We start from the raw sequence: 17,187 nt of genomic DNA, 5'->3' as shown, positions 1-17,187 counted from the left end.
AGGGTTAAGAGTCTCATTTTGAAAATATTATGATAAAGTTGGAACAGGGATCCCATATATGAACAGTATCTAGGAATGTATTTCATTAATTCTGTTGTTAAGGGGAGGGAGACAGAATGATTTGACCTGCTCCTGGCCAAATTCAAAGGCCTCTACTCAAAGGTCATCCTTCTTGATCTATCCGCAGCTTTTAACACAGTAAATCACTATTTACTCAGCGATATGATGTCCTCACTTGGATTTCAGGGCTCTGTTATTGCATAGGTTTTCTTCCTATTTTTCCTATCGCACCTTTAGTGTATGCTGTGGTGGATTCTACTTTATCACCATCCTGCTGTCGGTTGGGAACATTTCTTTTTTCCATCTATACTTCTTCCCTTAGTGCTCTAATCTCCTCCCATGGCTTTCAGTATCACCTCCATGCCAATGACTCACAGATCTATCTCTCTGCACCTGAAATCCCGGCAAACATTCAGTCCCAGGTTTCAAACTGTTTGTCTGACATTGCTACCTGGATATCTCGCCGCCATCTAAAATTAAACATGGCTAAGACTGAGTTCCTTATCTTTCCACCTAAACCTGTCTCTCCTCTTCCCCCGATCTCTATTTCTGTGAACAACACCCTCATCTGTAACACCGTATGAAACATTTCAATCCTCTGAAGCAACCCGCTCTACTCTATAACACCTCTGGACATGTCCAGAAATCCTCTTTTGTAATCCACCTTAAACCACAAGGTAATGGTGGAATAAAAATCACTAATGTAATGTAATCTTCCCTGTCTCGTCAGCTCATAACCTTGGTCTTGACCTTGGGGTTGTCATGTGAGCGGATTGCTGGGCTGGATGGACCATTGGTCTGACCCAGCAGCGGCAATTCTTATGTTCTTATTCATATCTCTCCTTCTCTTCACATATCCAACAGACTGCCAAAAGCTGTTGTTTATTTCTCTACAATATCGCTAAAATCAGACCCTTCCTTTCTGAGCGCACTGCCAAGACCCTCATCCATACCCTTATCTCTTCTCACTTAGACTACTGCAACCTGCTTCCCACTGGTCTTCCAATAACCATCTCTCTCCCCTTCAATCTGTTCAGAATTCTGCTGCACGTCTCATATTCCACCAATGTCTCTATGCCCACATTACCCCTCTTCTCAAGTCACTTCATTGGCTCCCTATCCACTTCCGCGTACAGTTCAAACTCCTCTTAATGGCCTACATGTGTATTCACTCTACAGCTCCTAAATATCTCTCCTTTCTCATCTCACCCCACACGCCCCTCCCCCTGGGCACTCTGCTCATCAGGTAAGTCTCTCTTATCTGTAACCTTCTCCTCTAAGGCCAACTCCAGACTCTGTCCCTTCTACTTTGTCGCACTGTTTGCCTGGAAGAAACTGCCTGACTTGATACGTCACGTTCCATCTCTGGCATTATTTAAAGCCAAACTCAAAGCCCAGTTTGAAGCTGCTTTCAATTCTAAACTCCGACCCACCTTTTAAGCACCAATATCTGTCATATTCCCTCTATAATTTCCCCACCTGAGCACTGTGTATTGATGCATTTTCTTGTCCTGTTTGTCTGTCTTGACTGTAAGCTCTTCTGAGCAGTGACTGTGTCTTACTATTACGTAGCACTGTACATTTTAACATTTGGTAGACAGTCCCTGCTCGGAAGAGCTTACAATCTAACTTGGACAGACAGACATGATATATAGGGTTGGGGATGCAGAACACAAGGTGAGAGGAGTCGAAAGCACTCTCAAAGAGGTGGGCTTTTAACTGGGCCTTCAACACTGCCAGAGATGTAGCTGCCGAAGGGATTTGGGCAGCTTGTTCCAAGCATATGGACAGCAAGGTAGAATGGATGGAGTCTGGAGTTGGCAGTTGAAGAGAAGGGCACAGATAGGAGGGACTTACCAGCTGAACGGAGCTCACAGGGGGAACATAGGTGAATATAAAAGTGAAGAGAGATAGTGAAGGGCAGCTGAGTGAGTACATTTGTAAGTCTGTAAGAAGAGTTTGAATTGTATTCGGAAACAGATGGGAAGCCAATGAAGTGACTTTAGGAGAGGGGTAACGTGAGTATAGCGGCTCTCCCTGAATATGAGTCATGCAGCCAAATAGTACAGTGTCTTTTAAACTGTGTGTCATGGCACAGTGGTGTCCCGAAGAGATTCTGGGTGTGCCACGAGAGATTCCAGAATTTTACTTTATTTTAAAAAATTCCCTTCATAAGTATTCAAGAGTCTGTCAACATTATGAGCGTCTGTGTGCGTAAGGATACAACCATCCAGACAAGCATCATTCTTTGACGTGATTGGTCCTTGAAAATAACAAAGTAATTTTATTTTTACAGAACAGTTATTTTATTTGATGTACCGCCATTATTAACAAAAAAAGTCAAATCAAAGCGGTTAACAATAGATAAAAATCAAAGGGAAATAATTTAAAAAACAACAGGGAAATGTACGCTGGACAATTAACAATACTAGACACAAAATGACAATCAAGGGCAGGAAAGGTTTACAATATCAAGAGGTAAGAACAAATAAGGTAAAAACAGGACGATATAGGGGAAAAATGCGGGAAGAAAGCAAAGGAAGAACTAAACTGAAGTGTTAAGAACTAGGGTAAAATGCCAGTTTGTAATAATACACTTAAATCTACTTTTTCTAAGGTACTCATACACTCTTCAATCTTTAGCTCTTTCACCTTCAACCTTTAAATGATGCATACAATGTTTTGCCAAAAGACCTCAGAAGCACCACTCCTCCGTCCCACTCTAGGTGTCATTCTCCAGGGAGATTCATGTGTTAACTCCTCACTGGTCTAGGCTCCATTTTATTAATTTTATTTAAACCTCTTATTTTTATAGTTTGAAATAATAGGCTTTCAAATATGATTTAAATGACAGAAGAGATTTTTCTGTGTGCAGATATAGTGGAAGGGAGTTCCAGAGCTTTGGGGCCATTACAGAGCAACTAGAATCTCTGTAAATGTCTAGAAAAAGCTGCATATTTGATGGGATAGTCAGTAAGGATTGATTGGAGGAATGCAGCTCCTTTCAAGGAGAGTATGGAATCAGATGAGAAAAGAAAAATATGCAGTAGTTATCTTAACTTGAGCAACAAAACAATCAAGGCTTTGTTACCGTTTGGATCTTCTTATCTTTGCAAACTTGGATTTTCAGCTCTGAAAGAAATTAAATTGAAGAAAAGAAAACAACTGCAGATGGTGGATGATGAAATGCATGTTTGTTTGTCAACTATTGAGCTGCATTTTGAGTTAATTTGCACTCAAAAACAAGCCCATCCATCACATTGATTAGCAATTCTATTCTATCTACTATAGTTTCACTGTTGTTACAATTACCCATACTTACCTTAAAGAACTTTAAATAAATAACTCTCAAACTTAATTTTTTGTTGGTTTTGCAATTTTATAAATTTCAATTATAATGTGCCGTGAAAAACATTTGCTCCATTTAGTGTACCGGAGCTAAAAAAAAAATAAAAAAAAGTTTGAGACACCCTGGTCTATTAGCGCTATAGAAATGATAAGTAACAGTAGTAGCTTTTACCATTGTAGATTGTCATAGTTGGCCACAAGAACCTGGACAAGATGACAATGAAAGTACTGGGAGGGGAGGGGAGGAGTGGGAGGGTTTGTTGATGGGGGTAATGGGAAAGGGTGGGGGATTTGTTTTTGTTAGCCTTTTATTCATTTATGTTATCAGTTTGATTGTTTGTATTGGTCTGGTTCAGGTCCTGTATCTGTAATTCAAAAATTCAATAACATTGTTGAAACATAACTATAAAATGCTTATGTGGTTGTCAAAGGTGCCAACAACATTGAATTAGGTCCCTATGAGTTTAGTAATCTTGGATAAGAGCCAAGGCAAGTTACATTTATTTATTCCTACCTATCTGACAGCCTACATTCCACATGTCCAGAGGATTGTAGTTTGAAGAATCTGTTCTCCAGCCTGCTGGGTAGATTCGGCTCAGATGGCGGACATTGTGGCAAATAAAATTGGATCCTACAAATATAGAATTAAACAGATTCAGTAAATGCACAATTGACATTGCAATCAATGCAGAAAAATATATCTGGAAGGCCTCTAGACACACATTTGTTTAACAGGAAGATTAGATTCTTATCTCGATAATCTTCTCTCTGGTAGAAGGATACAGGAGTCTTGATAAGTAGGTTATGTATCCCCACCTGTGAGTTTTGTGTAGAAGGAGTTAAATTTTCTTTGGCTCCACCTCCAACTCTAGGCTGCATTCCAGCTACTCCTCAGTTTGTACCAAAGCAGTATGAGAAATAAATAGGAGGTGTATGGGGATTCTCCCCGACATAGTCAATTCTGTAGTGGATGGGAGGAGGTATCAGAGGGCCTTGGGATCCACTTAAAATGTGGAGTTGGGGGCTGAAGGATCTGAGGGCCCATTTGGGCTACCAGAGACTATTTCTTTGAGATCTTGGGAGGAATGGGGTTCCAGGGATTTATTTTGGGTCACCAGAGACTATTTAGGGGGTTGAGGGGGGGGGGGTTGAAGGTTTTGGACCACACTAGAGGCTCTCTGAACAAGGGACCCTCAAGGTGTCCAAGCCATGGCCTCTCTGATCTGGAATGCTTGGCCAAGATCACCCTGCTTGAGCACCCCAGGTCAGGGATACCCTCAATCAGAGAGCCTCAGTGCATGCACTGGACATCTCACACCACCAAGGAAACTGAGATTGTCAGGGGAGTCCAAGAAGGACTGGTAATGTCAGGGCACTGACAGGAAGGTGGCCATTTTACTCATGATACATAATAACATTGTAGATGATGGCAGATAAAGACCCGAATGGTCCATTCAGTCTGCCCAACCTGATTCAATTTAAATTTTTAAATTTTTTCTTCTTAGCTATTTCTGGGCAAGAATCCAAAGCTTTACCCTATACTGTGCTTGGGTTCCAACTGCTGAAATCTCTGTTAAGACTTACTCTAGCCCATCTACACCCTCCCAGCTATTGAAGCCCACCCCAGCCCATCCTCCACCAAACGGCCATATACAGACACAGACCGTGCAAGTCTGCCCAGTACTGTTCAATATTTAATCTTATTTTCTGATTCTAGATCCTTTGTGTTCATTCCACGCTTCTTTGAACTCAGTCACAGTTTTACTCTCCACCACCTCTCTTGGGAGCACATTCCAGGCATCCACCACCCTCTCCATAAAGTAGAATTTCCTAACATTGCCTTTGAATCTACCACCCCTTAACCTCAATTTATGTCCTCTGGTATTACCATTTTCCTTTCTCTGAAAAAGATTTTGTTCTACGTTAATACCCTTCAAGTATTTGAACGTCTGAATCATATCTCCCCTGTCTCTCCTTTCCTCTAGGGTATACATATTCAGGGCTTCCAGTCTCTCCTCATAAGTCTTCTGGCGCAAGCCTCCTATCATTTTCGTCACCCTCCTCTGGACCGCCTCAAGTCTTCTTACTTCCTTCGCCAGATACGGTCTCCAAAATTGAACACAATATTCCAAGTGGGGCCTTACCAATGACCTGTACAGGGGCATCATCACCTTCTTCCTTCTACTGACAACGCCTCTCTTTATAAAGCCCAGCATCCTTCTGGCAGCAAACCACTGTCTATAACCGTGGCATCGTACACTGTTTTTTTTTTCTGGAGTACAGGGTTAATCTAGCAGTGAGCTGGAAGCCAAGTTCAAATCCCACTATCACTCCTTATTTTCTTGGGCAAGTCAAAGAACAGTTTTATAACAGCCTGCCTGCTGCTGCATGTGCCTTGAGGGCATAAATACAGCACAAAGTGTCACTTACACCAATAACTGCTGTACGCACTAATCTAAGGGAGTGCACATAAGTGGCATAATGTGTAATTGTAAAGGAGATGTACATGTGGGTGGGGCATGGGCGTGTCTCCCACTTATACAACTTAAAGAATACTACAAGTAGCATGCACTACATGCTACACTTAGGCGTCCTCATGACCTAGCATAAGTGGGTGTGCCAACACTTAGGCCCATCAATGTGGGTTTACATTATTATTCCATAAAGGAATCCGGATGCCACTGTAGAATAGGTGCTCTCTGTGATGCATCAGGGTGCCTACATCTATATGCTTCTTTAAAGAACTACCACCTTAACCCTCTGTTGCCTCAGATACAAGCTTATGGGTCATAATGGGTCAGCAATGACAGAGACACAACAAAAAATTACCTTGATATTCAATCCTGGGCATAATCTAGACATCAGCATTAAATATATGTGTCTGGTTGGTCATCTGAAATTATCTAGGTCCTGACAAATATTTAGCCTTTTCACTGCCCAAATTTTGTCTGGGCTTTACCCATTTGGCACTCTAACTACCAACCCCCTGAATGCCCTGGCACTAACCAGGTAGTGCTGCAATGGTTTGTGCTGAGATTCATTCTGTCCTTATGTGGAAGGCTGACCCCTAGTGGTACTATTGTGAAACTACTGTAGGAGGGGTCATCACCTCCATTTTTAAACCTAGAGCTATATGTGGCAAGATCAGAGGGGGACGACTCTCACCGCAGCCCACTAGGTATCATTGTCCTATAATATGAAGTTACTGGATAGATATAGGCAGGCCTTTTTTTGAGGGGGCATTTTTTCCACTGCTAGATAAAAATGACCCCCTAGTCCCTAAGTGTTAATAAAAGAGCACAGGTTCTGCACAATCAGTGCTGCCTTTTCATGGAAGGATAGAAGGCTGGTTGCAGGGGGGCCTGGCTACTATGGGGTGGGTCCCTCAGTGATCACCCAACTCCTGGCCTGGAATTTGAGAACCGGCACTGTTTTTGCTAGAAAAAATGCACTGGATATAGGATAACCTGGGTTTAATTATTGCTTGATTAACGTCCTAAAGATCAACCAGATTCTGAGATATCTTTCACACAATGCCTAGAAAGAAAAGCAATTTTCCAAAGCAGAAGACGTTCTGAATACATGCCTGACTCTTGGGCGAGCTTTAGTGCTTTGCCTTCAGTAAACGATGACATCTCGTAAAATGCTTGGTGATCCTGAGCGTAGTTGAAGTCCCGGAAGTGTACACTCTTGCAATAAATAACTATGTCAGACAGCTCCTTTGCCAGCTTCACTTTGGAACTCTAGGAAAAGGTAGTTTAAAATAAGCAGAACACAAACCAAAAAGCATGTTCCAGGTAAATATCATAATATCATTAGTAGCCACACTCTTATATTTTGAAAATTATGATAAACTTTTTCAATAGCTACTCTCTTCTTCTCAATTATGTCATTTAATATATTTATCACAATTAACCTGTTCGAGTATTCTGTAGCAAGCCTCCTCATCGGTCCCTTCTAATTTATACTTATAAATAACTTATAAATAACTTATCTTAGTGCCATAAATAACTTATCTTAGTTAGCAACTTGAGGAGTAATGGCTCGTGGCCAGTAGGGGGTGATGTTTATGGGACAGTAATGGAATGGATATCAGAACATGATGGTGCAGTATTTTTGTGGAGTTTTTCTACAAAAGTGCCTGTTTTTCGTATGATTCTGGGTAATTCTAGTTAGATACAAGCATATGTGTCAGTTAAGGCCACGCCCAATAGAAGCGTACGACAAACTGGTGAATAAAAACCTGAATATGAATGAAGCTAAAGCCAGAAAAACACACTACAGATTAATATAAGGGAAAGTATAGTAATATTATTTTTATGTACTTTGCTATTAGGCTAGATCATGAAAGAAATTAAGGTATACATGGACTCCATCTTCTCTGTTTTTGGAATCCATTTTGTGGTCAGTTGTGTCCAAGTCTTTGTTCTCAGCATCGTGGTGTTAATTGATACCAGATGTGCTTTAAGAAGATAACGTGTCCTAAACTAAGATATAAAAAGATTAAATATGAATGAATCAAGTTATGAATGAAGGGGCCCCGAAAGTGTGTGATTATGTGTATTGTGTGACTGTATTGAACAAAAAGAATGGGTTTTGAAAAGGCATATTATATATATTTGTAACCTAAAGAAATTCAAAGGGTATAACATCTGGAGATAATTAAGTCAGAGACTGCTGCTCTAACATAGGAAGGCTTCTGTGTGAAACTGTCAGCTCAGGGGGAGACAGCTCCTCCTTCTCTTTGATTGTCTTCTCCTGCACTTTCTCCTTTCCTCTAAGGCTGACAAATTCTCAGCACTGTTTGTAGGGCTGAGAACATTTCAGCATCTTTTTAACAAATGATTTCTCTTAATATACCTATGTGAAAAGGATACTGTATATTCAGAAATGAATATGGACAGAACAAATATGATTTCTGAAACTTTTAAACGTAGAGTAATTTTCTTTGTCTAACTTTTAAGACCACCCATGTTATTTTATTGGTTGTCAAACTGATGATGTCACACTTAGCCAAAAGTATATAATAGAGTGACTTGAGATATTAAGCTGAGCTCGTTATCAGAATACAGTATGTGTTTTAAGTTCCTTAAAAGTTCACCCAGAATAAACTAAACTAAACCTTAAGTTTATATACTGCATCCTCTCCATGGAAGTGGAGCTCGGCACGGATTACAAGAACTTAAAATATAAGAGAAAGGAAAAGGTTTACATGAGCTTATATATAGAATGGAAGAGTAAGGGGGAAAATAGAATTACATGTTAGAGAAGAGCCAAGTTTTCAGTTGCTTGCGGAATAGTTGGAAAGAGCCCAGGTTCCGCAACGGGATAGTAAGGTCGTTCTGTGATTTTGAAGAGAAGAGATTTTCCCAGTCTACCGCGTAGAGAGGGGAAGGATAGTTTATATCTTTGGGCAGGTCTGGTGGAGTCAGGACTCGAGGAGTTAAAGGATAGTGGGATTAGGGGAGGAAGCATGCCTTGAATGATCTTAAAAGCCAGGCAGGAGCATTTGAAATGGATTCTGGAAATCACTGGGAGCCAGTGATGATTGGACAGGAGTGGGGAGACATGGTCAGATTTGCATTTTGCAAAGATCAACTTGGTTGCAGCATTCTGGATTAGCTGGAGTCTTTGAAGACTTTTTTTGTTAGGCATAAGTAAATGGCACTATTGTAAAATCTGGACCCATGGCCCTGCCCCAAGGCCCACCCAGCCCCACCCCATTCTGTCGAAGCCTCACTCTCCAGCTCCACCCCCACAACTTGTCCTTGTGCTCAGAGCCACGTTGGGAAGACATCTGCGCAAGCGCAGTTGTGACACAATAATGTCACTTGCTTGAGCGCATGCGCGTGATGGCACCGCTTGGCATCCACGCATGCGCAGATGACCTCCAGATGCGGTCCCAAGCTGGAAGCTTTTCAGAACCCAAAGTGCCGGATTTTGAACAGCCATCCGGACACCCAGACATGTCCTCTAAAAAGAGGACATGTCCGGATAAATCCAGATGTCTGGTAACCCTAACCAAGAGAGACAGCTGCCCAAATGCAATGAAGGTAATCGCGGTGCTTTGCTCACCCCACTTTTGTTCTTCACTTTATCCTTCACAGCTTCATCTTCCATCTCTGCTGCTTCATCCTCCTCAGACACATCACCTGCCTCAGTGCTGTTCTGAACATGTCCGGCAACACTTTCTTCCAATGTATTTGATTTTTTACCTTTCATGAGGATCTTCCCTTTTAATTCCTAGTGAAAAAGTTATCACAAAAAGGGCAGCATACATGTATATTACACATTTATTCTGATGCTATAAATGAGAGATAATAATGTTTTAGCTGAAGAACACATTGGGGCTCATTTCCTAAAAGATAGACATCCAAAAGAGCATAAAGTGGCACTTGGACGTCTTACTAGTTGAAACATCCAAGTGGGCATTTTCAAAACTGACTTTCTAGATGTCTTTCTGGTCGTTTTGTTTCCAGTGCATCTAAATCTTAAGGAGGCATGTTTTGGGCGTGATTAGCACTTGGATGTCTCACTAGTCGAAACATCCAAGTGGGCATTTTCGAAACAGACTTTCTAGATGTCTTTCTGGTCGTTTTGTCTCCAGTGCATCTAAATCTTAAGGAGGCATGTTTTGGGCGTGATTAGCACTTGGACGTTTCACAGCAATAATCAAACATTTTAAGAAAAACAACCAGGCCCAATTTGGAGGTTCTGGGCTAAACCTGTTTTTAAAACAAATAAGGGCCAAAACAGTTCCCATACTGACCAGATGACCATCGGAGGGATGAAAATATGGCCCTCACACACTCTCCTAGCGATCACTGACCCCCTCCCACCTTCAAAATATCTAAATGAAACAGTACATATCTGTCTCAATGACAGCCGCAGATACTATGGCCAGTCCAAGCAGAGCTTCATAGCAACCAGGTGGGCAGTGAAATAGACTGCAGAGAAGGGTGACCCAGACTCATATGCCACCCTAACTAGTACACTTCTGGTGGAAAATGCGAGTCCACCAAAACCCACAAAAAACCCACTGTACTGCTATATAGATGACACCTGCAGGCATAAGGGCTATTGGGGTAGTAGACAGGTGAGTTCTGTAGGTTTTTGGGGGGTTTTGAAGGGCTCACCATATAATGTATGGGGGTTATGATGAGATGTGTACCTGGAACCATTAAAGTGAAGTTCACAGCAGTGCCCCTTAGGGTGCCCCACTGCTCTGCTGGCATGCCTGTGGGGCCAATCCATTAAAATTGCTGACCCCTCCCACATGCAAATGGCTTGTTTTGGATGTTTTAAATTTGAGCCATTTAAAAAAAGTTAGACAACTTGTGGGTTTGGGTTTGAAAATGGCTATTTCTTCCATCCAATATTTGGACGTCTTGTGGGAAATGTCAAAACTCAGATTTAGACGTTCTATCAAAAATGTCTGTCATTATAAATCAAATGGGTTGCTAAAAGTTATACCGGGTTTTACAAAGCCACAGCAGATGTTTTTACCTGGCCGGCCTGTGGTAGAAACCTCTACCATGACTTTGTAAATGAGCCCTTTATTTGGGAGAGATGCCTGTCCCTCTGGATTCCCTCAATTAACCACAGAGGATGGTTAGAAGAGATTAGGGCTTAATAGGCTGGTGTCTATTTTTATCACCCATATGAGGGAGGAATTATGGGCATGTCAGCTTTATTGTGGAGTTAAATGATAAAGAAAATATTCAACAATCAATAATGACCACATTATTCTATTCCCTCAAAATATTTGTTACTTTCAACTGTCTTGTCTTTGATGATAGCAATTTTAATATGAAAATATGATCAACCTTTAATCAGTTGAAACATAATTTAATATACAGTATATTTATTAAAAATTTTAACCACACTTCAGTTTGTCAACAGCACGGTATACAAAATATATAAAAACAAGAAACAAAAAGAACGCCATAAAAAATAGGAAAGCAAAAAAAAAAAAAAAAAAAAAGCAATAGAGAAAGGACAGATATGAAATAAAATTTAAAAATTAATTAAATCTAAGTAATCTAGATCTAAAAAGAAAATAATTTTGTTTAAATCTTGTTTAAATAGTTGCCGAAAAACAGGATCGCAATTTACCAAACTTCTCATAAAAATGCTAAACCAAAAAGATGCATCTTAACCATTGATCTAAATTTAAGATAACTCAGAACGAATAATAACGAATAAGAGAATTCCACAAGCGAGGAACTGCTGCAAAAAAGGCAATATGACTTAAGATATTAATAAATCTATAAAACAGATAAAAGGTGACTATAAAAAGGTGATAAAAATAGCAAATCCAAAATGTTCACAATGACTGATTTTTCTTGTCTGGAGTCCATAAGCAGTCTGCAAAAGTTACACATTTGAACTTCTGTAACATTTTTTCATTTTTTCACATAAAAGGATGGGGTTAGCACTGTTGTATTACAAATTGTATGCTCTAACAGAATTCCTTAAAATCCTCGTTATTTGTTTCAGGAGTCTTTAGTCACATTTTTTCAGAGATGGTCATGTATAAACTGATCAGGAACGTAAACAACAAAGCTGAAAAACCATGCCACAACGCAGCAAGCACAGATCAAGCGCTTTTTAGAAAAAGTGAAATTAATATAAATATTTTGCATCACAGAAAATGTGTTATTCCCATTAGATTTTATAAAGATTGCCCAAATTTGGATGCGGACCTTAGATAGGCGCACAAAATAATTAGCTAATGAGCTCCAATGATTTAACTATTGGAACTGAGGTTTACTTAATTGACATTAATTATGATCTGCCTGCAGATCTGGATGCGCGCTATTCAATAATAATGGGTGCCTAAATCAGATCGCGTGCAATTCAAAAGGGGTCTTGGCCATGGGAGGGGCAAGGGCAGGTCAGGGAGCTTGCAGGATTTAGGCACAGTGTTATAGAATAATGGAGATCAATAACCAAAAAAATCCAAAAACCATACCCAACTGTTCCACAGGAGAAGAGGGAAAACCAAAACAAAGATAACACTGTGGAACTGATGTTCTTGATGTAAAAGTTTATTGATACATAAAATCCAGCAGATAAAAAACTATAAAGGGCTATTCAGACGGTGCAGATCAAATGAAGTTAAAAAAGTTTTTTTAAAAAACCCCACAAAACAGTCTATAGTTGGTGTGGGCTCAACATGGTCCATGTTTTGGCTATTGTCGCCTTCTTCAGGGGTACAAGTTTTAAAAGCCAGTCTTAATTACGAGAGTCATTTCATAAATAATGCACAGGTTGGCAACACTGAGGGGTGGATGATGCAATTGAAGTAAACCTTGTTTCACTTTCACTTCAGTGCTTGAAGCAGCAGGGCGTGTGCTTAGGAGCTCTGTAGTGTACATAGTGTGGCTGTGACAAGTGTGGGAAATGGAGGCTGCAGGTGTCTCAGGTACTGTGTTGACGATCAGAGGTCGTACATTAAGATTGAAACTCTACGTGGCAAAAACCCGACAGAAATCCACAGTGCATTACGTGAAGTTTATGGTGAGTTAACAGAGGACCATAGTACAGTTTCTCGGTAGCCAACTCGTTTTCAGAGTGGTCGTGTGAGCATAGACGATGATGCAAAACCAGGAAGGCCGAAATCAACAACTGATGAATGATGTGTGAAACTCGTAGCTGATGCTCTTGAACAAGATCGTCGTGCGACATGCGAGGAACTTTCTGAAACCATAGGGATTCCACCAACATCAGTGTACCAAATTTTGACAAATGATTTAAAAAAAGAGAAAAATTTCTGCACGATGGGTCCCCCACTTCTTGACTGCTGAATAGCAGCAGAGATGCCTGAACAATGCAACCGTGTGAAACAAAGATTCGACACTGAAGGTCAGGCATTCTTGAATCGCATTGTTGCTATTGATGAAACGTGGGTCAGACACTTTAAGCAGGAGCTGAAATCACAGTTCAGTGAATGGAGAGCTACATCTTCCCGATGACCAAAAAAACTTTGACGAGCTCAATCGTCAAACAAATGATTTTTGCTTATGATCATGAAGGAATCATCATCACAAAGTTCCAAGTGGAAGAAGTTTCACAGCAGTGTATTATTGTGATTTTTTTGCAAAAAATGCACAGAAAATGCACAAAACCTGACCTCAGTTACGTCTGGGAGGTGTTACCTCATGATCCCTACAGTCCAGATATGAGTCCATCAGACTTCGACCTTTTTCCAAAATTCAAACAACCTATGCGTGGACATTGTTTTGCATCTCTGGAAGAGATTTCTTCCGCCGTTACCTGAGCCATTCGGCAACTGAAAAAAAAACAGTGTCTTGGATGGAATAATGAAGCTTCCCGGATGTTGGGACTCGGTCATTGCAAAGCAGGGAAACTATATTGAAGGAATGCAAAGAAATACTTAAAAAAAAAAAACCCAAACATGTAAATTTTTTTTAAAAAGTGTGCGTTATTTATGAAATGATTCTTGTAAAACTTGGATCCAGAATGTCAAACTTCACCTGAATGCGCTGACTTCTTAATGCTCAGCAAAGCAAGATACACTGCGAAATAACAGAGATCCATGCCCAACTTACAGAAAACAGAAGGTAGTGTAAATGGAAGTCGATCAAAAGTAAAATTAGAAGCATACGGAAATGCTTAGCAGTTAAGCTTTAACATGAAGAAATGTAAAGTGATACAGCTGTGCATAAATCTAAAGGAGCTACTGTATATGCAATGGCAGCTGAGAGACTGATGTGCACAAACCAGAAGCGGGACCTTGGAGTGGGAGTGTCTAAGGATGTCAAGTAACTGGTAAACAATGCAATGAGGCAGTGGCCAAGGCAAGAAGGATGCTTATAGAGAGGAAAAACCAGCAGAAGGAAGTGTTACTGCATTTCGCTTTGGAGGACATTTCTTACCAAAGGATATAAAAAGATTCAAAGCCTTCAGAAAAAAGTGACTGAAATGAAATGGGATCTTTGCCAGAAGATGTATGAGATGAGACCTGACTCAGGGGCTTCAAGGTAAAATAACATTATTCGTCGATGACACCAAACTATGCAACATAGTAGGTAAAAGCACTTTGCCCGACAGTATGACGCAGGATTTACTCTTACTGGAACACTGATCCTCGACTAGGCAGCTAAGCTTCAATGCTAAAAAATGTAAGGTCATGCACCTTGGCAGTAGAAATCCGTGCAGAACTTACACCCTAAATGGTGAGACCTTAGCTAGGACTACAGCGGAACGAGATTTAGGAGTGATCATTAGTGAAGATATGAAAACTGCCAATCAAGTAGAGAAGGCTTCTTCCAAGGCTAGACAAAAGATGGGTTGTATCCGCAGAAGTTTCGTCAGCCGGAAGCCCGAAGTGATAATGCCATTGAACAGATCCATGGTGAGACCTCATCTGGAATATTGTGTACAATTCTGGAGGCCACATTACCAAAAAGATGTGCTGAGAGTTGAGTCGGTTCAACGAATGACCACCAGGATGGTCTCGGGACTCAAGGATCTCCCATATGAGGAAAGGCTGAGTAAATTGCAGCTATATTCACTCAAGGAACGTAGAGAGAGAAGAGATATGATTGAGACGTTTAAATATATCATGGGCCGTATCGAGGTGGAAGATGATATCTTCTTTTTTAAAGATCCCACGGCCACAAGAGGTCATCCGCTGGAAATCAAGGGCAGGAAATTTCATGGTGACATCAGGAAGTATTTCTTCACCGAAAGGGTGGTTGATCATTGGAATGAACTTCCACTGCAGGTGATTGAGGCCAGCAGTGTACCAGATTTTAAGAGAAGATGGGATAGGCATGTGGGATCTCTTGGGGGTGAAGTTGGGGGGTGGGTCATTAGAGTGGGCAGACTTGATGGGCCAAGGCCCTTTTCTGTCGTCATTTTCTATGTTTCTATATACTTCAAAGATATAAACCAGGGTCAGTGGTGTGTTCTGAAGAAATTCCGGGTGTGCTATGAGAGATTCCAGAATTTTACTTTATTTTTAAAATTTCTCTTCATAAGTATACTCTAGAATAGATGACATGTATGTCGCGTACACAAGTCTGTCAACGTTATGAGTGTATGTATGTAAGGATATGAGTGTATGGTTGTAAGGATACAACCACCCAGACAAGCATCATTCTTTGATGTGATTGGTCCTTGAAAACTAACGGCAAGTAATTTTTATTTTTTTATGCAGTAGTTATCCTAACTTGAGTAACAAAACAATCAAGACTTTGTTACAGTTTGGATCTTCTTATCTTTGCAAACTTGGGATTTTCAGCTCTGACAGAAATTAAATCCAAAAAAGAGAATGGCCGCAGATGGTGGATGATAGAAACATAGAAACATGATGGCAGATAAAGGCCAACTGGCCCATCCAGTCTGCCCATCCATTTTGTTTGTCGACTAATGAACAGCATTTTGAGTTAATTTGCACTCGAAATCAAGCACATCCATCGCATTGATTAGCAATTCTATTCTATCTAGTTTCCCCGTTGTTACAATTACCCATGCATAGCTTAAAGAAATTTAAATACATAATTCTCAAATTTAATTTTTTGTTGGTTTTGCAATTTTATAATTCCAATTATAACGTGCCAAGAAAAATGTTTACTCCGTTTACTGTGCTGGAGGTATAAAAAAGTTTGAGAGACACTGATATCAACAAACAAGCAAACCTTTCCTTTAATGTCAAATCCGTGTGCCAGATCTGTTATAAAATACTAGCATAAGCAGGCAATGACATGCCTAAATTTAGGCATGTCCGCTTTTACCATGTCCACAGAAGGCATGAACACATGCCCCTACCTGCAGAACCATGCATATACAACTGACACTATTCTACACTGGAATGACTGGAATACCTATAATCTGCCTATGCTCCTCCAATGAGAATGCCCCCTCTCCTTGCAGTTACACACGCCAATTTACAGAATAGCGTCTAAATGCACTTATGTTCACACCTGTTGTTTCTCCACCATTCAGGGGCATAATTTATTGAGAAGAGCACTTCAGCATAAAGCATCGTAACATAGTAACATAGTAGATGATGGCAGATAAAGACTTGAATGGTCCATCCAGTCTGCTCAACCTGATTCAATTTAAATTTAAAAAAAAAAAAATTCTTAGCTATTTCTGGGCAAGAATCCAAAGCTCTACCCAGTACTGTGCTTGGGCTCCAACTGCTGAAGTCTCCGTCAAAGCTCACTCCATCCCATCTACACCCTCCCAGCCATTGAAGCCCTCCGCAGCCCATCCTCAACCAATCCTTTTAAAAATCATTCTCTCTCATCTTCAGTATTTCAGCCGTAGCTTTTTCTCTTTCATGCACAAAACTGCTGCTCTTCTACCATGAGGGAATGAGAACCATCATAGCTGCTGATTTCCTAGTCTTCAGCGTGGGACTTTGAAGGGCAAAGCTGAACAAGTCAGAGCATCAGCAAACAATAGGAAACGTTCTCCATGGAGGGCATCATTACTGTACCTCAGCAGACGGTACTAAAAAGAACAAGACAGAGGCATGGAGTCCTCGGCTTATTTGCACAGAAAGCTCTTGGCTCACACTTGCAAATATATTTATTTGGCCAATACATGAAGTTTTGTTGGAAGCATGCCTAATACGAATGCAAGATTCCAATTCTATCAGGTATATAATGTCAAGCACAGATGCTTCTTTTCTTTCAAAAGATAAAATGCGTCTAACTACTACTTTTCATTTCTAGAGTGCTTGACAAGGCCTATCTACAGTTGTTATAAGTTTTATGAAAATATTCTGTATGGTTGGTAGGA

At 40.5% G+C, this 17,187-nt stretch overlaps 1 protein-coding gene across 2 annotated transcripts in view; it reads right to left on the bottom strand.

Annotated features, from left to right (window-relative positions):
• PLCD1 (phospholipase C delta 1) overlaps positions 1–17,187 on the bottom strand; it is a 170,214-nt gene that overhangs the window by 25,476 nt on the left and 127,551 nt on the right. For both annotated transcript variants that reach the window (XM_033931741.1, XM_033931740.1), the window contains exons 9-11: positions 9,484–9,651; positions 6,995–7,151; positions 3,923–4,039 (exon numbers count right to left, since the gene is read on the bottom strand). In XM_033931741.1, the coding sequence (XP_033787632.1) occupies positions 3,923–4,039; positions 6,995–7,151; positions 9,484–9,651 (442 nt within the window). The remainder of the gene's footprint in view (positions 1–3,922; positions 4,040–6,994; positions 7,152–9,483; positions 9,652–17,187) is intronic.

This window comes from Geotrypetes seraphini, chromosome 2 (assembly GCF_902459505.1).
Source record: "Geotrypetes seraphini chromosome 2, aGeoSer1.1, whole genome shotgun sequence".
Taxonomy (NCBI): domain Eukaryota; kingdom Metazoa; phylum Chordata; class Amphibia; order Gymnophiona; family Dermophiidae; genus Geotrypetes; species Geotrypetes seraphini.
The sequence above is the reverse complement of the archived record's forward strand: the minus strand, read 5'-3'. Positions and strand labels throughout refer to the sequence as shown.